Below are 20,084 nucleotides of genomic sequence, written 5' to 3' on the forward strand. Positions count from 1 at the left end.
GTTTTTGGGCAGACGTGGCGTTTCCGTGCAGACGTGGCGTTTCCTTCCGTGCAGACGTGACGTTTCCTTCCGTGCAGACGTGACGTTTCCTTCCGTGCAGACGTGACGTTTCCTTCCGTGCAGACGTGACGTTTCCTTCCGTGCAGACGTGACGTTTCCTTCCGTGCAGACGTGGCGTTTCCGTGCAGACGTGGCGTTTCCGTGCAGACGTGACGTTTCCTTCCGTTGAAGACGTGACGTTTCCTTCCGTGAAGACGTGACGTTTCCTTCCGTGCAGACGTGACGTTTCCTTCCGTGCAGACGTGACGTTTCCTTCCGTGCAGATGTGGCGTTTCCGTGCAGACGTGGCGTTTCCGTGCAGACGTGGCGTTTCCGTGCAGACGTGGCGTTTCCGTGCAGACGTGGCGTTTTCGTGCAGACGTGGCGTTTTCGTGCAGACGTGGCGTTTCCGTGCAGACGTGGCGTTTCCGTGCAGACGTAGCGTTTCCGTGCAGACGTGACGTTTTCGTGCAGACGTGACGTTTTCGTGCAGACGTGACGTTTTCGTGCAGACGTGGCGTTTTCGTGCAGACGTGACGTTTTCGTGCAGACGTGACGTTTTCGTGCAGACGTGGCGTTTCCGTGCAGACGTGGCGTTTCCGTGCAGACGTGACGTTTCCGTGCAGACGTGACGTTTCCGTGCAGACGTGACGTTTCCGTGCAGACGTGACGTTTTCGGGCAGACGTGGCGTTTCCGTGCAGACGTGGCGTTTCCGTGCAGACGTGGCGTTTTCGTGCAGACGTGACGTTTTCGTGCAGACGTGAGGTTTCCGTGCAGATGTGACGTTTTTGGGCAGACGTGGCGTTTCCGTGCAGACGTGGCGTTTCCGTGCAGACGTGACGTTTCCTTCCGTGCAGACGTGACGTTTCCTTCCGTGCAGACGTGACGTTTCCTTCCGTGCAGACGTGACGTTTCCTTCCGTGCAGACGTGGCGTTTCCGTGCAGACGTGGCGTTTCCGTGCAGACGTGGCGTTTCCGTGCAGACGTGACGTTTTCGTGCAGACGTGACGTTTCCGTGCAGACGTGGCGTTTCCGTGCAGACGTGGCGTTTCCGTGCAGACGTGGCGTTTTCGTGCAGACGTGACGTTTCCGTGCAGACGTGACGTTTCCGTGCAGACGTGGCGTTTCCGTGCAGACGTGGCGTTTCCGTGCAGACGTGACGTTTCCGGGCAGACGTGGCGTTTCCGTGCAGACGTGGCGTTTCCGTGCAGACGTGGCGTTTCCGTGCAGACGTGGCGTTTTCGTGCAGACGTGGCGTTTTCGTGCAGACGTGGCGTTTCTGCAGACGTGGCGTTTCTGCAGACGTGGCGTTTCTGCAGACGTGGCGTTTCCGTGCAGACGTGGTGTTTCCGTGCAGACGTGGCGTTTTCGTGCAGACGTGGCGTTTCTGTGCAGACGTGACGTTTCCGTGCAGACGTGACGTTTCCGTGCAGACGTGACGTTTCCGTGCAGACGTGGTGTTTCCGTGCAGACGCGACGTTTCCGTGCAGACGTGACGTTTCCGTGCAGACGTGACGTTTCCGTGCAGACATGAATATACTGTTGCACTCGTCACAGCTCCACTAACTTTGCAACTTGGGCGCTATAGTTGGCGATTTTTCAGATTCTTCCTGCGAAGTGGATCCTTGTAAAAACATCCATGATTGAACTTTGAGGAGGAAACTTTACAGTTTTTTTCTTCGTCTGTACCTGTTTCTTTACTGTTTCTCCAGTAAAGTGATTTCCAGAGAAACCTGGGAGGCAGCAGCAGGTTCGCTGAGGTCCCAGACGCTGTTATGAGACGTTTATTGGCTCTGATAAGGTTGGTTGTACACGACTATTCAGGGTCACAGATTGCTAAAAATCTGCTGTGTTGGAGCAGTTTGTGTTGGACGTGGTGGGTCTGGCTTCAGTTTGGATTAGGAGGTCCTCGATGTTTAGAAACTTCATATAAAACTCTGAGGGCTCCATATTTTTCATTCAGTAACGTGCATTCTGCGACACGGAGCCGTGTCACTTTAAGTGCAGCTTTAAGGAGTGAAAACATTAAAATGTGTAAAAAGATGGATGTTGAGTGAAGAGACGGAAGAAAAGCTGGAAATTAAGATGTTTTTATGTTCTTGTCATTGCAGAGAGCCCAAGTTAAACTCCAACACAGAGCATTACTTTCTTGTCTTTAAGCCGAGACAGTGGTCATGTTTAGACTTTAGTCTTTCATTCCGAATAAACGTTAAAATCGCAGCGTAAACACCTAATTCCTCACGCAAAACTTGTTATTAAACCTAATTCTGAGTAAAGTGTCTGTCTCATTTTAAATCTGAACGGATTCATTCCTCTGTCATGTAAACGCTCGTTCTGCTCTGAGCTAACCCCGATCGTTCTGAGCATGCTCCGTGTCGTGTCCCGTCCCGATGACGCACATTTTTCACACGTTTTTGCTTCCCGTCTGCGGGGGTTTATCTTCCTCCTCAGCTGCTGAGCAAAGTGAAGTCATATGCTCGTGTTGAGCTGCTGCTTCAAAATTATAATAAAAATAACGTCAAACTGGATTTTTTTTATGTAGTTTTCCACGTTACGACTGTAAAGACTAGAAGCAGGGAGCGAACTTCGTGTTTCGTGTTTTCAACCCGCCGCTCTAAAGAGGAATTAAGGACGTCTTTCATGTAAACTTCCATTATTTCTGTGTAAACTCGTAGGAGAATTCGTTAATCCCGAATTAAAAACATCATGTAACTATACACAATGTGTGGACATTAATCACACTGACAAAGCCCCGGGGACCTCCTGAGCCCTTTGGGCCCCCCCCCCCCGGGGGAGAATATCATTAAATATAATGAAACTGGTCTCTACAGGACCTTTTGGACTTTTCTAAATGACTTATTTTCCACTTTTTGTTTGAGAAATGACTCAAACTGTCTCTTTACCGTTTAGCTTTGTCTGTCTTTGTGTTGTGAGACGTACGGGACTTTGGAACAGTGCTCTACTGGGAAAATGGGCTGTATTACAGAAGGACATGAGGCTGTGGTGCAAGCATCTGTTCCTCAGCGTCCTAAAAGTTGTAATACATCTGAAATGAAGCCATTTACTCCGTTTCATCTCGTTTTAATTTGGACGCATCCCACCAGTGTCGTTGGCTGATTGGATCTGAGTGATGAGGCGGTAAATGGTTGCTCTGCTGAATCACTCAGGTCTTACCCAATGCCTTCAGGGTAATTAAAACTAATCTCCCCGCTCATCTACTCATCCTGGTTAATGAAAAGCATCGCGGCAGCATCAACCAACCTGGATCCTGTCATGATGGCGGTCCTGTCGGGGTGTGGGTGGGATGTTCTGTCATGTGGCTCTGAAAGGCTCACCTGGCAGGTTTCAGGACGGAGCTTCATGTTCTGGATCAGAACTGCGTTAAATCTGCTGTCAGAGAATATTAAATGTTTTAACAGCTGTAAAGAGCGATGAGCGCTGGGTGGAGGGGCCCCCGTGACATTTTAATGGGCCCCCAGAGATCCCAGAGAATCCCCTCTGGTCCTACTGGTCGTAGTTAATGGACGTGTGTGTGAGGTAAAGGGCGAGGAGGGGGGAGGCGGTGTGATGATCTGGTCTTCAGTCTGACTCGTGGGAACACGGCTCCTGACCAACCACAGCCTGAACGCTTAAAGCAACAGAGTTCCAGCCAACAACTTGGTCTCTTCCTACAGTTTCTGGATGTTTTAGTCTGATCCATCATCCTGATTCGGGGTCGCCCTCGCAGCGAGTGTCCTGAAACCATGGGAACGCCCGCTTGCTTGTCTGGTCTCCTGCAGGTTGTCATGGTTGCAGGCTGAGCTGATCACCGTCTGTTTAATGACGAGCTGCTTCGCCTCAGCGGCTGAAAACGGCCTCATTTACCTTGTTTGGTGGTTTGGTAAATTAGCTCTTGTTCTGCACAGGATGTTTTATTAATGTGCTGCCAAGACGGCGTAACGACGTGTGTGTTAACGTCTTTGTGAGGCAGCAGCCTTGAGGTAGAAGTGACAACAGCGTGTTTCTGACAAGCTATAAAATGCAAATCTCCAGCTTTCAGTCAGAATCTGACCGGATCTGTTGGTTCGCCCGTGTCCAGAATCAAAGAAATCTATATTTTATTCTTCCAGTGTGATGTGAGTGATGCTGCTGTGGCATCATTTATAATCCCCTCCAAACAGGATTCATGTCATTAACTGACTGTAAGTGGAATAAAAACTCCCGATCATGAAGCCAAACAACCCTCCAACGCTCCCGACTCACCAGGAACAACATGGAAGCTAGCTAACGGAAGAAACTCTACGTATCTGCTCAGTGAAAACGAGTCAAGCTTCCTACGTACTCCGCAGGAACAGACGGCAGCGAGGACAAAGTTCAGTGGGATAAGTCTCCCCGTTATCCACACGGCAACGTCCATGTCTGTAGACAGCGCAGGCGTTGTCGTACGTCGTCACCGCTTCAGCGAGCTGCTCTTCACCGCGGTCCCGTTGAAGACGACGACGACTTTCCGCTTCTTTCCTCTTCGAAGACCCGACAAAGTTCTGAACAGTGATCCAGAAGAATTCCTCAACATTTAGTTCTGACTGCAGCTCCGGCCCTGATACCAGCGACGGGTCCGGTGCACGGGGCCGGTCCACGGGTCCGGTCCACGGGTCCGGTGCAGGGGGCCGGTCCACGGGTCCGGTGCACGGGTCCGGTGCACGGGGCCGGTCCACGGGTCCGGTGCACGGGGCCGGTCCACGGGTCTGGTGCACGGGGCCGGTCCACGGGTCTGGTGCACGGGTCTGGTGCACGGGTCTGGTGCACGGGTCTGGTCCACGGGTCTGGTGCACGGGTCTGGTGCACGGGGCCGGTCCACGGGTCCGGTCCATGGGTCTGGTGCACGGGGCCGGTCCACGGGTCTGGTGCACGGGTCTGGTGCACGGGGCCGGTCCACGGGTCTGGTGCACGGGGCCGGTCCACGGGTCTGGTCCACGGAGCCGGTGCACGGGTCTGGTGCACGGGACCAGTCCATGGGTCTGGTGCAAGGGGCCGGTCCATGGGTCTGGTCCACGGGTCCGGTCCACAGGTCTGGTCCACGGGTCCGGTCCGTGCACATAACTGTAACTGTAGTAACCTGTAGTATCTCTAGTACCTGTATTACCTGTAGTATCTGTAGTACCTGTATTACCTGTAGTATCTGTAGTACCTGTGTTACCTGTAGTATCTGTAGTACCTGTAGTATCTGTAGTACCTGTGTTACCTGTAGTACCTGTAGTATCTGTAGTACCTGTGTTACCTGTAGTATCTGTAGTACCTGTAGTATCTGTAGTACCTGTATTACCTGTAGTATCTGTAGTACCTGTAGTATCTGTAGTACCTGTGTTACCTGTAGTACCTGTGTTACCTGTAGTATCTGTAGTACCTGTGTTACCTGTAGTACCTGTAGTATCTGTAGTACCTGTATTACCTGTAGTATCTGTAGTACCTGTATTACCTGTAGTATCTGTAGTACCTGTAGTATCTGCAGTACCTGTATTACCTGTAGTATCTGTAGTACCTGTAGTATCTGTAGTACCTGTGTTACCTGTAGTATCTGTAGTACCTGTAGTATCTGTAGTACCTGTGTTACCTGTAGTATCTGTAGTACCTGTAGTATCTGTAGTACCTGTGTTATCTGTAGTACCTGTAGTATCTGTAGTACCTGTGTTACCTGTAGTATCTGTAGTACCTGTAGTACCTGTAGTACCTGTTTTACCTGTAGTATCTGTAGTACCTGTAGTATCTGTAGTACCTGTGTTACCTGTAGTATCTGTAGTACCTGTAGTATCTGTAGTACCTGTGTTACCTGTAGTATCTGTAGTACCTGTAGTATCTGTAGTACCTGTAGTATCTGTAGTACCTGTATTACCTGTAGTATCTGTAGTACCTGTGTTATCTGTAGTACCTGTAGTATCTGTAGTACCTGTAGTATCTGTAGTACCTGTGTTACCTGTAGTATCTGTAGTACCTGTAGTACCGGACTGTTGTACTGGAATGTACAGAACTACAGAAGTCCGGACGGTACATTCCTGTATTTTTGGAATCAGACGCCGGTTTCTGGGCTTGACTGGGACTCCTGCAGACCTCGCTGTAAAACCGTCTCTGATTCGTTGTTCTGGCTTGTTGAATGTTCCTCTTCAGGATGCAGGAGTGTGTTTTGTGCTGCCGCTCGTTTCGTGGCGTGGAAACGCACCGCGCTGCAGATTGACTTGATATGAAGCGCATGCATCATGTTCTGTTTGCAGAGCGCGGTTTGATCTAACTTCCTACCAGGAGAGAAAACTGAACAAGTGGAGTGATGGATAGGGCTGGGTATCATTAAAAATTTTTCGATACTGGTACCGGTACTGATACCTTCACTTCAATACCGGTTCATCAACGATACTTTTTTCGATACTTAACAAAAATAAAATTACACATTATCAATAAATTCTGAGTTTTATTTTTCAGCTTTGGCTTTCTCACACTCAAAAATCAGTTTTCCAACATCAATTTAAATGCAAATTTTTTGTGCAAAAGAACAGTTGCAAACAAGTTACAAAGCAGCATCTGGTGCTCATTGCTGCAGACTAAACACCCTCAAATTTTAGTGAGGCTTTACTTAGCAATTCTTTTTCAGGAAAATTAGCATGTCTGCTTTCTCAGGTAGGAGACAAGCACGCTCCAGGCTGATGGTGTCCCCAGCAGTAGAGAATGTACGCTCTGAGGGTGTGGATGATGCTTGCACACAAAGATACCTAGTTGCCAAGTTTGATAATATTGGCAAAGTATCCCTCACATTCCACCACCAGGTTACTGGATTCACTGAGGTTCGGGTGGATGGCAGATCCCTGTAATGCTGTATTTCTCTCTGAATTGTCTGTGCAGTGGTTAGAGTATCCTCTTGTCTCCTTTCAACTGCCATGTCCTCGTCAGCAAATAGCTCCTCAAGGGCAGAGAGCTTTGGCTTCTTCTGGAAACAAAAAAAAAAAGGGAAAAAAAGAGAAGCAAAAGACAATCAGCCTTGGTGTCAGTCAATTTCCTTAAAATAATAAATGGGGGAATTATATATATAACATTATGTGTATATATATATATATATATATATATATATATATATATATATATATACACACATACACATACACATACATACACACATTCATGCTATATTACCACTGTTGTTACTGCAGCTGTACAGTCTTCATCAGAGGAGTCATCATTAACATGGTCACCAGCAATGGTGTCTTCAAGGTTCTGTTTCAAGTTCTGGGCCTGGACCCTGGTCTTTACACCCTCATTCTGTATTCAATAGATTATATGAGTCATATACACTGATATACTACAATGGAAGAGGAAAGGAATACAACCAACAACAATAAACACCTGTTGTGAGGTTCTGCTCATGAGCTCCTCCTCTAATCTGGTCCACACTCCATCGGCCACTTTAGACTTGAATCTCGGGTCTAAGGCTGTGCCCTCCTCTAAGAACTGCTTGATGCTCTCATCCTGCACAGCAAAAACATGCTATAGTAGTTATGTCTGTTTGAGTATATTTAATGAAAACAACAGAGAAATCAGAATTATGTTACACACTTGGTATCGTTTTGAGAGGTCTTCCCAGATCTTCTCCTTTATGGACCGTGTAAAGGAAGAGTCCTCATCAGTGACTGTAAAGTGCTGCTGGAGCTTCCCCAAGATGGGTAGAATCTGGCCCAGAGTTGGACTCCTTTCAGCAGAGATGCAGATGGTTGACGTATAGAGGACCTTCATAACTTTGACAAACTGTTCTGCTTTTCTGTAATCGTCATCAGAAAGTCTCTCCAGTCTGAAAAAAGTACACATTGTTTTTTGTAGCTACAGCCTTTTGAGCACTTTAGCTTACATTGAAAATGGAATAAGGTAATATCAATGTACTTCCTTATCTACAATACCTGTCCTTCTCCATTGGTTTTCTTAAACGAGGGTCCATGGAAGCTGCCTGGATAGCAGGGAACTGCTCCAGAAATCGCTCCACCATCAGAAACAAGCTGTTCCACCTGTTCTTCACATCCAGAATGACAGCATGTTGTGGAAGACCTAGAGAGAGCATGTGTTTGGTTGCCAAATAGGTTGTCTTTGTGTAGTAGTAGTAGTAGTAGTAGTAGTAGTTCAATAACTGATTTAGCCATGGAATTTTGCTCCAACTTTAGTCTGTTTCCATTTCCAGACTTACCGAGAAGATGCTGCTTCTCTTTTAGGACAGGTTTAGCCAAGCTACACCTCTTTAACCACACCACCATAGCTCTGATCCTTCCTGCCCACCTGGAGACTGCTGGTATAGTGTACAACTTTTGAGCAGCAATGTTTAGAGTATGAGCAAAGCAGCCAATTTTTCGAATGCTCATTTTTTTTACTGCTACATCCATATTAGCTGCATTGTCTACAGTAATGGCAACAACTTTTTCCTTGATATTAAATTCATCAAGAATATCCCCTATTTCCTCAGCTATTACAGCCCCTGTCTGTGATGTGTAGACTGCCCTGGTATGCAGGATTTTCTCCTTCATGGCACCCTCTCTCACGTAGTGGACTGAAACAGTCAGGTAGTGGTCCTGTGCCACACTGGTCCAGCCATCTGCAGTCACAGCCACATCCCTGACATCTTGCAATTCTGTCTTGACATTTCCCTTCTCTACTGCATACCATGCAGGTATGAGTGTATTTGACAGAGTGTCTCTGCTGGGGGACTGATATCTGGGGTTTAGGGCCCTTATCATCTCCCTAAATTGAAATTGGAACACAAAACATCAATGATCGTATGGTTGTATTATTATTACTGCTTACTATAAAAGTTAAAAAAAACAAAAAAAAAAACATTATCTAAGCTGTAGCTGAGAGATAACTAAACAATAGCTTACTTACCTCCACCATGGAGCCTCCACTGTGGAAAAAGGCAGCAAACCTTTAACAATAAAGTTTGTAACTGCCCTGTGGCACTCATCTTGTTTTTCTTTGGACATTTTTCCTTTTTCAGCCAGTGTGAAAGGATTCACATTGGCTGGCCTTGTCTTCCTCCCACCATGGTGAACTGGATCAGCAGTTTCTGTGAGGAGAAAATAAACAACACACCTAAAATAAGATGTACTCTTCAACCAATCGACCGACCTAACAGATAACCTCTTATAATGATGCTAATATCAGTCACTGTCGTTCATTTGTTAGCTTTCTAGCTCAATAGCCATAAAATAAAGCTACACAACAATATATCCAGAACGTGATAAAGTAACATTTTAGTCATCTCGGTGCATCTTTTTAGTTGCAGTAACGTTAACGTAAGTAAACAAACATAACGTTGGCCCAATTTTGCTAAACGTTAACTTACCTGTTGAAATCCCAGACACAGCGCCGTCGTCGGTCCGCTCGGGTAAAACGGGGTCCGGTGGTGCAAGTTTTGGAGGCCCCCCAGTCTCTTCAACGTCCTCAGGCGGACTTGAATGATGTGAGGACGACGCATGCGGTCCACTCTTCTTGCAGTCAAACACGGAGCAACTTTCTGCCCTTAAATTGATTCCGTGCACATTCAAATGCTTCATCAAATTCGTCGTGTTACCAGCCTTAGCAACTATTTGTTTTTGGCAAATATTGCACCGCGCACTGTTGGCATCAATCTTGCTAAAATGGAGCCACACTTTTGACCTGGGAGGCATTTTTTCCCTGCTTTGATAACACACGCGCTATAGTTAGCAACACAAAAACACGTGAACCTTGTTGTGGGCGTAACCACACGGTATTGTCTCTATGTGCCCGAACCACATGTGGCATTACAGCCAATCATCGGCAGCATTGTCAGCTCTCGTTCCTGTTATTAACCCTTAAAGGCACCGAAACTTGGCACCGACAGACACATCATATTTTGATACTGTTTAGTATCGAAGTTTTTCGGTCGGTGTAATAAAAGAACCAAAGTTCGGTACCCAGCCCTAGTGATGGAGGAGGAATGAAAGCATTTCAGGAGGAGAGGAGAAACATTTAGACTCAGCGAACGATGACTGATGTAAGAAAGGAGGAGAGGAAATGTCCAAACTCATCTGTCTGCAGAATCCGTTTGTAATGTTAGAAAACATGCTTTTCACCTAATTCCCCGTTTGGAACCTCTTCTGGCTTCAGCTCCTCGTAGTATTTCCATGTTCTGATTGTATCACCAGGCTTATATTTCTGTCTCATCATCCCTCCGTTGTCTGCAGACATGAATCTAAACATGTGTGATGAGAGGAAAAATCGGTGTTGGATCGGTTAAGTCAGAAAGGAAAAATAAAGAGAAGAAATAAATAGAGACAGAAAGAAGCTCTTGTTGTGGCCACAGCAGCTCTGGAGGCTCATGTAGGCTGATAACAATAAAAGCTGCTGTTAGAAATGCAGAACAGAGCAAAGCTCTGGAGACGGACTTCAGTTCCTCCTTCACAGTTCGACCTACAGAAGCAGACATGTCGTAGAACACCTTTAGTTTGGATTCCTGGACGGATCCAGGAAGAATTGGCTTTTATAGGATACACCGCTACAGATACCAGCGTCCAGTATCGGCTCCATTCTACATTCATGTACCTGCAGTTCGTATTCAAGCTTTGATTGTAGTCTGTGTGTAAAAATGTGGGCGGAGCTTCCGTGACATTACTCGTACATTTCTGAAGAGCTAAATTGAAGCTGATTGTGTGGTTCCAACTGCCACCATCTTGGCAACGTCACATGTTCTATCGCTCCTGGAAAATACAAAAATGGGCAAAGAGGTGGAGCTAAGTGGGGGTTGTCAGTGTGGAGGTGGATGATGGACATTGAGCATCCTGCTGGATCTGACAGGAGCTAACCAGCTAACGGAGGTAAGCGAGCAAAAGCTAAATCAGGTTGTTAACCGGCTAAAGACCGCGGTTGTTCTACGTTCTTCTGACTTGAAACGGGAGATCGGGTACCTGTCAATCAAAAGGACAAGCCCCTAAATATTCCGAATTTCGAGATCAAATCACTTGTAAAAGTAGCCGATACAAAAATATTCACCCCCACACAGTTGTCGTGAAGGTAGACCTGACCTATTGAACCGAAAATGTTTTTGTACCAGGCTGTAAACGTGTTTATTTCTGCTGTAAACATGTTTATTCCTGCTGTAAACATGTTTATTCCTGCTGTAAACATGTTTATTCCTGCTGTAAACATGTTTATTTCTGCTGTAAACATGTTTATTCCTGCTGTAAACATGTTTATTCCTGCTGTAAACATGTTTATTCCTGCTGTAAACATGTTTATTTCTGCTGTAAACATGTTTATTCCTGCTGTAAACATGTTTATTCCTGCTGTAAACATGTTTATTTCTGCTGTGAAGTTGGTCTTTTTAACATGGGAGTCTATGGGGATTTGCTCTGGTTTGGAGCCCCTAGTGGATGAAGGGGGAACTGCAGCTTCACTTTTGCCGCCGGGAGTTGCCGCTTCGTTCTGATGCTAGAACCCGATAAGAATGTGAAGTACCCAGGACTGTCAAAGTGAAGTTGTTAGAAGAAACAGATTAATCCTTGGAATAAATGTGCTGTTTTTTTTAATGCATTAGCAACCAAAATCATGTATTAGGCTTCATCTTTTTGTGATCAGACCTCATTTTGGTACAAAAATCCATTTTAGGTTTAATAGGTCAGGTTTACCTTCATGACAACTGTGGGGGGAGTGAATTTTTTTCTAACTCGCCCGTTTAAAAGTAATTTAATCTTGAAGTTCGGCATATTTAGGGGCGTGTCCTTTTGATTGACAGGTACCGATTTCCCGCTTCAAGTCAGAAGAACGTAGAACAACCGCGGTTTTTAGCCGGTTAACAACGTGACTTAGCTTTAGCCTGCTTACCGCCGTTAGCTTGTTATCTCCTGTTTTCTCCGGGTTAGCTCAGTTAGCTCTTAGCTACAGAAAACTCTGAGTTCGCTGGATGTCAATCATCCACCATGATGCTCACAGCCCCCCTCTCAGCTCCACCTCTTTGCCCATATTTGTATTTTCCGGGTGAGACGACGCGCATGCCCCTGCCAAGATGGTGATGGTAGGAGCCGCCCACCGAGCTTCAATTCAGCTCTTCAGAAACCTACAGGTGACATCACACAGGCTCCGCCCATCTTTTATATACAGTCTATGGTTTGTACATGTGCTCAGTGTGAGTAACGGTATCGGAGCAGGTCTGCCACCAGTCCTACTTCCTGCATGTTGGGAAATGTGAGGAAGTAAACAACCTGTCAGGAATGGAAACAAACATGGTGTGTTCAGGCTGAAAAAAACTGTGATGGTCTCCACCGTGCATCTCATGGAGTCCTGCGCGTGGTGGAGGGAGTACGTTTCCATAGTTACACCCACTGGAAGATGTGGTTTCTTCCTAAACCTCCAGGGACTCTGAGGGCGGAGCGCTCTGAGCTTAATAAGCTGCAGATTTGTGGTGTTTTCAAGGAGAAGTGGAGAGAAAATGTTCCCAGTTTGTCTCAGTTTTACACTTTAGACTGGCTTTGTTCCCGAAGGGAAATTCGTCCAGGTCCAAGTCAGCCTGATCCGGTCCAAGTCAGCCTGATCCGGTCCAAGTCAGCCTGATCCGGTCCAAGTCAGCCTGATCCGGTCCAGGTCAGTCTGCTCCGATCCAGGTCTATCTGATCCGGTCCAGGTCAGTCTGCTCCGGTCCAGGTCAGTCTGCTCCGATCCAGGTCTATCTGATCCAGTCCAGGTCAGCCTGATCCGGTCCAGGTCAACCTGCTCCGGTCCAGGTCAGTCTGCTCCGATCCAGGTCTATCTGATCCGGTCCAGGTCAGGCTGATCCGGTCCAAGTCAGTCTGCTCCGGTCCAGGTCAGGCTGATCCGGTCCAGGTCAGTCTGATCCGGTCCAGGTCAGTCTGCTCCGATCCAGGTCTATCTGATCCAGTCCAGGTCAGCCTGATCCGGTCCAGGTCAACCTGCTCCGGTCCAGGTCAGTCTGCTCCGATCCAGGTCTATCTGATCCGGTCCAGGTCAGGCTGATCCGGTCCAGGTCAGCCTGATCCGGTCCAGGTCAACCTGCTCCGGTCCAGGTCAGTCTGCTCCGATCCAGGTCTATCTGATCCGGTCCAGGTCAGGCTGATCCGGTCCAGGTCAGCCTGATCTGGTCCAGGTCAGTCTGATCCGGTTCAGGTCAGCCTGATCTGGTCCAGGTCAGTCTGATCCGGTCCAGGTCTATCTGATCCGGTCCAGGTCTATCTGATCCGGTCCAGGTCAGGCTGATCCGGTCCAGGTCAGCCTGATCTGGTCCAGGTCAGTCTGATCCGGTCCAGGTCAGCCTGATCCGGTTCAGGTCAGCCTGATCCGGTCCAGGTCAGCCTGATCTGGTCCAGGTCAGCCTGATCTGGTCCAGGTCAGCCTGATCCGGTCCAGGTCAGTCTGATCCGGTCCAGGTCAGGCTGATCCGGTCCAGGTCAGCCTGATCTGGTCCAGGTCAGGCTGATCCGGTCCAGGTCAGGCTGATCCGGTCCAGGTCTATCTGATCCGGTCCAGGTCAGCCTGATCCGGTCCAGGTCAGCCTGATCTGGTCCAGGTCAGGCTGATCCGGTCCAGGTCAGGCTGATCCGGTCCAGGTCTATCTGATCCGGTCCAGGTCACCCTGATCCGGTCCAGGTCTATCTGCTCCAGTTTAGGTCAGTCTGATCCGGTCCAGGTCAGCTTGATCCGGTCCAGGTCAGCCTGATCCGGTCCAGGTCAGTCTGATCCGGTCCAGGTCAGCCTGATCCGGTCCAGGTCAGCTTGATCCGGTCCAGGTCAGCCTGATCCGGTCCAGGTCAGTCTGATCCGGTCCAGGTCAGTCTGATCCGGTCCAGGTCAGCTTGATCCGGTCCAGGTCAGTCTGATCCGGTCCAGGTCAGCCTGATCCGGTCCAGGTCAGTCTGATCCGGTCCAGGTCAGCCTGATCCGGTCCAGGTCAGCTTGATCCGGTCCAGGTCAGTCTGATCCGGTCCAGGTCAGTCTGATCCGATCCAGGTCAGTCTGATCCGGTCCAGGTCAGTCTGATCAGGTTCAGGTCAGTCTGCTCCGGTCCCAAAACACCCCTCAAACCACGCACGCACGCACGCACGCACGCACGCACGCACGCACGCACACACACACACACACACACACACACACACACACATAGCCCAAGGATCCAACACGTAGCAGTATATAAATCCAGACGTGATGAAAATAACGACATGCAGTTCGTGCTCGCAGTGAAGGGAAAACCTGCGAGTTTTAAACCATCTGAGAGAAAATTTATTAATATTATGTTTGTTTTTCTGATTGTTCGCAACTTTACGCAAAAACTGCCGGGTGGATATTTGTGGTGTTTTTATCTGATGAAGGGTCTGAGTTGACGTTCGTTTCCGTAAAATGTTGGGGATGACCTTAAAGGAATTGTGGATACGGGAAGGAGTCTTTACCACCGCGAGAGAGAAACTGCGTGAAATTATTTTTACTCAACGTCGTTGATGCACGACCTCATTTACACTCGCATACCCAAATGGTTTGGAAAACATCTCTCATACTGAATATAACAATAATACAATCAATCCAGTTTTATGTTGAGTGATTTAAATCATAAATACAGAGTTTTATCGTTTTTGCAAACATCAGCGTAAGGGGGGAGGGGGGGGATTAATTTAAAGTAAAACCTTAGCAGAATCGTTCGGTGTATAAAAGGCTTTACTGAATAAATATTGTGTTATTTTGCACGTTTACAGAACAGTTGGGCCGCACATATCCAGTCTGCATACATGATGCTAGTTTGTTCATGTTTTTACGTTGTTCGTTTTACTGTTGGCATAAAACAGAAGAACTGGAATAAGGTGGCTATGTTTTTAATAAATCATTAGCTGTTAGCCAATACGGTTTTTTGCTAACTAAAAGCGACATTTTAACAATTGTTACAAAGTTCAGTTGTGATTCATAGGTGTTTCAATTGAACGGGGTTGAATGCGTAAGTCATAATTCTCGTAGAATATCTTCCCACGAGACTTCGCTTCGATGAGGATGGAAATATGAAACACTGCGTTTTGCAGCAGATAGTTCGGTGTTGCTGCTGTCATCGTCGGAAGATGAGAGAGGCCATTCAGCAGCCATCTTTGCTCGTGTAAATGCGAAAAGTGTTTCCATTGGGCTTTTGCGATGTCCTTTTATATGGATACATCTGAAAAACCTCATCATGAGAGAGTCAAAACTTTTTAGCGATGAGAGGTTTCCGATGTCCGTGCTACCAGGTTGTTACTGCGATATCTAGGTTTTGCGTAATTCTAGGCGTGAGGTAAAAAGCTAGTGCCAAATGCTAACGGTTTGTTTTTCGTATTATTAGCTGCATTTCCATTACACCTTGAACTGCACAAAAATTAAATATCGCAAAAAAAAAAAAAAAAAAAAACACGAATGGAAACAACTACATTTCGAAATGTCAAATATCGCTAAAAAGTTTTTACGTTTCCATGAAGCAGTTCAGAGGTTTTGTGCGGTGGTTTCCGCCTGGCGGTGGCGTCCGCTGTGCGGTGGTTTCCGCCTGGCGGTGGCGTCCGCTGTGCGGTGGCGGCCGCTGTGCGGTGGCGTCCGCTGTGCGGTGGCGTCTGCTGTGCGGTGGTTTCCGCCTGGCGGTGGCGGCTGCTGTGCGGTGGTTTCCGCCTGGCGGTGGCGTCCGCTGTGCGGTGGTTTCTGCCTGGCGGTGGCGGCTGCTGTGCGGTGGTTTCCGCCTGGCGGTGGCGTCCGCTGTGCGGTGGCGTCCGCTGTGCGGTGGCGGCCGCTGTGCGGTGGTTTCCGCCTGGCGGTGGCGTCCGCTGTGCGGTGGCGGCCGCTGTGCGGTGGCGTCCGCTGTGCGGTGGCGGCCGCTGTGCGGTGGCGTCCGCTGTGCGGTGGCGTCCGCTGTGCGGTGGTTTCCGCCTGGCGGTGGCGTCCGCTGTGCGGTGGTTTCCGCCTGGCGGTGGCGTCCGCTGTGCGGTGGTTTCCGCCTGGCGGTGGCCTCCGCTGTGCGGTGGTTTCCGCCTGGCGGTGGCGTCCGCTGTGCGGTGGTTTCCGCCTGGCGGTGGCGTCCGCTGTGCGGTGGTTTCCGCCTGGCGGTGGCGTCCGCTGTGCGGTGGCGGCCGCTGTGCGGTGGCGGCCGCTGTGCGGTGGCCGTGTTCCGCTCGGGTTTGGGTCAGTAGAGTTACACATGAAGCAAGCTTGGGACGAGTCCGGTGGGAAGCTTCAGCTGATCCGGAAGGCCTCTCTCTTGAACTCGACAGGTTTTTTGGGGAGGCGGGTTTTCTCTGTGGGGTGTGATCAAAATATGTCCTGCTCAAAGAAACATGAGTGTGATAAGAAGAAACAGCGGCGAGGGAGGCAGTGGACACGATGAGCTCACAGGGAGGAGTTTGTCTCTGAGGGATCCAGAAATGATGAAAGCAAAGCTGTAAACGCAGCTTCAGGTTCCCTCCCATCATGAATTACCCACAATCCCACCAGGCTGACAGAGTGTGGCGTCCTGACATGCCTGGTGGTGGAGCTTCCACAGCTTTTCAGACATCTTATTAGTCTCTTTCCATCCTTCCGTCTATTTTCTACCACTTATCTAAGGTCGGTTTGCAGGGCAGTAGCAGAACTCGGAACTGCTGTTCGGTCCATTAGCACAAACCCATTCCCTCCACCCGAAGGCGGAGGGAAGCTACCCTGTCGTCCACCGGGGTAAAACCCAACGTGCAGACACCAAGAATGTCCACACCCGCTCGGCGCCTCTGGAATGGAAGGTCACTTCTCGTCTTCTTAGCAAACGTTGTTCCTTCCACATCTCCACGTTCAGTTTTAACAACACATATGTAAAAAACGGTTTTAATCCAAACATGAACAAGAATCCGTCGAAATGCTTTTAGACTTACAGAGACGAGGTTGTTGGACAACTTTTATCGGAAATATTACAATAACTACATTAAATTTCCATAACTATGACTCTTAGATAGTTGGCTTAGATAGAGGCTGGAAACTGGAAACATTCTCCATCCTGCAGAAGGAAACCTTCCCAGAACAGATGGTTATCAATAATTACTGGTTCTTTTGTCAAAAAGTCGTTTGTGTCTCTAACGAACACCAGCCGACGTTACCATGGAGATCATGTCTGCAAAAGATGATGATGATGGTGAAGATGATGATGATGGTAGTGGTGAAGATGATGATGATGGTAGTGGTGATGATGATGATGATGATGATGGTGATAGTGGTGATGATGATGATGGTGAAGATGATGATGGTGATGGTAGTGGTGATGATGATGATGGTGGTGATGGTGATAGAGGTGATGATGATGATGATGGTGAAGATGATGACGATGATGGTGATGATGATGATGGTGAAGATGATGGTGATGGTGATAGAGGTGATGATGATGATGATGGTGGTGATGGTAGTGGTGATGATGATGATGGTGAAGATGATGACGATGATGGTTATGATGGTGATGGTAGTGATGATGATGATGATGGTGATAGAGGTGATGATGATGATGATGATGGTGATAGAGGTGATGATGATGATGATGATGGTGATGGTAGTGATGATGATGATGATGATGGTGAAGATGATGGTGATGGTAGTGGTGATGATGATGATGGTGATGATGGTGATAGAGGTGATGATGATGATGATGGTGAAGATGATGGTGATGATGGTGATAGAGGTGATGATGATGATGATGGTGAAGATGATGGTGATGATGGTGATGGTAGTGGTGATGATGATGATGGTGAAGATGATGACGATGATGATGGTGAAGATGATGGTGATGGTAGTGGTGGTGATGATGATGGTGAAGATGATGACGATGATGATGGTGAAGATGATGGTGATGGTAGTGGTGATGATGATGATGACGATGATGGTGATGGTAGTGGTGATGATGATGATGACGATGATGGTGATGGTAGTGGTGATGATGATGATGGTGATGATGGTGATAGAGGTGATGATGATGATGATGGTGAAGATGATGGTGATGATGGTGATGGTAGTGGTGATGATGATGATGGTGAAGATGATGATGATGGTGAAGATGATGGTGATGGTAGTGGTGATGATGATGATGATGATGATGGTGATAGAGGTGATGATGATGATGATGGTGAAGATGATGATGATAGAGGTGATGATGATGATGATGATGGTGAAGATGATGTTGATGATGGTGAAGATGATGATGATGATGATGCAGCTTCATTGACTCAGTAATCTGAACTGAAGCCTCTTCAGTTGCTGCACCTGAACTGATTTCACACTCGCTTTCTTCTTCTTCCTCCCCACTTGTCCCCCCCTCCCCACCTGTCCCTGTCCCCCCCCCCCCCCCCCCCCCCCCTCCCCACCTGTCCCTGTCTCTCCCCCCTCCCCCCCCCCCAGGCGGTGTCCAGCTGTCCGCCGAGGACTTCACCAAGGCGCAGAAGTACTGTAAGTACGCGGGCAGCGCGCTGCAGTACGAAGACGTCAACACGGCCGTCCAGAACCTCCAGAAAGCTCTGAGACTCCTCACCACCGGCAAAGAATGAAGCCTTTGTCCTCCTCTTCCTCCAACCCCCACTTTTCTGTCTGTCACTGGTCCACAGCAAGCCGACGACACACACACACACACGCCAAGGCCGTCCACGTCAGACATGACGGACATCGGCGTAGCAACATCCGCCTGTGTGTGACGTTGCTCCGATGGACGGATTAACTGTCCGAACTTTACGAACCTTTTTGACGACATTTTCACGTAAATTTCTTTTTCCGCAGAATTAAAGTAAATTTTTGTTTCTGCAAAATGTTTATGATAACCCGCCGAAAAGTCCTGTTCGTGGTCATCTGGTGGTCGTTGCACTGTTCGTTGATGACGGAAACAGGTTCCTCCTCGTCTCTCACATCATCGGTTCCCACCGACACCGCTGGCTAAACGCTCTCCTCTGATTGGCTGCAGATGCTCCAACTGCTTCTCCTCTGCATGAAACACTGAATCTGCTGAATCCGCTGCAGGATGCCTCAGAAATGGAAAAATCCATTTCCGTTCACTGTTTCTGCTGCTTCGGGTCACAAACGGGGAAATCCGAATTACTCTTTTTGTCATTCCAGTCTCGGATCAGAAAATTCCCATCGTCACTGAATGCAACACAGCCTGACATACGGCCTCAGTGTGTGTGTGTGTGCGTTCTGCTTTTTTCCATATGTCATAAATACATCTAGTTTCTAACACCATGGTGTGTCCGACAGCGCCTGAACGCCACATTCTTCTGCCGGATCAGAAACGTTTTCGGTTGGAAAACACGGAAAATTTCCCCTTCAGCCGTTTAGTTTCTCCGTTTGGCAGCGGAACGTGGCGTCGGGGCTGACAGGTCGGCCGTTACCAGGATGAAGAGCCTCCTCTTCGTTCCCCGTAGTGAAACCTCGGCAGAGACTTTGGCTAAACGTCCAATCAGGTGAAAGATGGCGGCTGTGACAGTATTCACGACGCCGGTGGCGGCGAACTCAGCGGGTTCCCGCTCAGACCTGATGGATCCAGACTCCAGCACGGCGTTCCCAGACTGATCCTGGACCAGCTGCTGGACTATTTCCCTCCACATCGGACACACGCGGACAGGAAACCAGAACATGGAGGACGTTTCTTCTTAGACGGAGGCGGCGGCTTCCAGATTTACTTCTTTTCTGCTTGATTGACTTTATTTTTTCCTCCGAAGACTTCAGGTGTTTGCATGAAGCTTCAGAATCTCTGAGTTGAATAAAAGGTTTGACATGATGTGTTGTTTGTGAGTTCTTCGCTTCAGGTGCAAAGACACAACCAGAACTTTCTTCCTCTGGAAAACAGAAAAGGTTTGAAAGTTGAGCCGAACATCTTCAGATTAAAGAGAAAACGGCTTCATCAGCTCAGACGTTTCAGTCATCAAACTTTAGTTAAAAGACACTTTTCACGCATAACAACGTCCAACTTCACAAAACAAATCAGAGTGAGCAAAGTGAAGCGGCGGAGGCTTCGGCCCGACGGAGGCTTCGGCCCGGCGGAGGCTTCGGCCCGACGGAGGCTTCGGCCCGGCGGAGGCTTCGG

The 20,084-nt window shown here is 48.3% G+C and overlaps 1 protein-coding gene across 8 annotated transcripts in view; it reads left to right on the forward strand.

The window, feature by feature from the left end:
* Positions 1-19,778, forward strand: part of vta1 (vesicle (multivesicular body) trafficking 1) — a 71,883-nt gene extending 52,105 nt beyond the window's left edge. For 7 of the 8 annotated variants that reach the window (XM_079255579.1, XM_079255581.1, XM_079255584.1 and 4 more), the window contains one exon: positions 18,413-19,778. In XM_079255579.1, the coding sequence (XP_079111705.1) occupies positions 18,413-18,558 (146 nt within the window). In that variant the 3' untranslated portion in view covers positions 18,559-19,778. The remainder of the gene's footprint in view (positions 1-18,412) is intronic. The other variant, XM_079255580.1, reaches the window with a different exon arrangement.
* The last annotated feature ends 306 nt before the right edge of the window (positions 19,779-20,084 follow it).

Source organism: Telmatherina bonti, assembly GCF_933228915.1.
Source record: "Telmatherina bonti genome assembly, chromosome: 16".
Lineage (NCBI taxonomy): Eukaryota > Metazoa > Chordata > Actinopteri > Atheriniformes > Telmatherinidae > Telmatherina > Telmatherina bonti.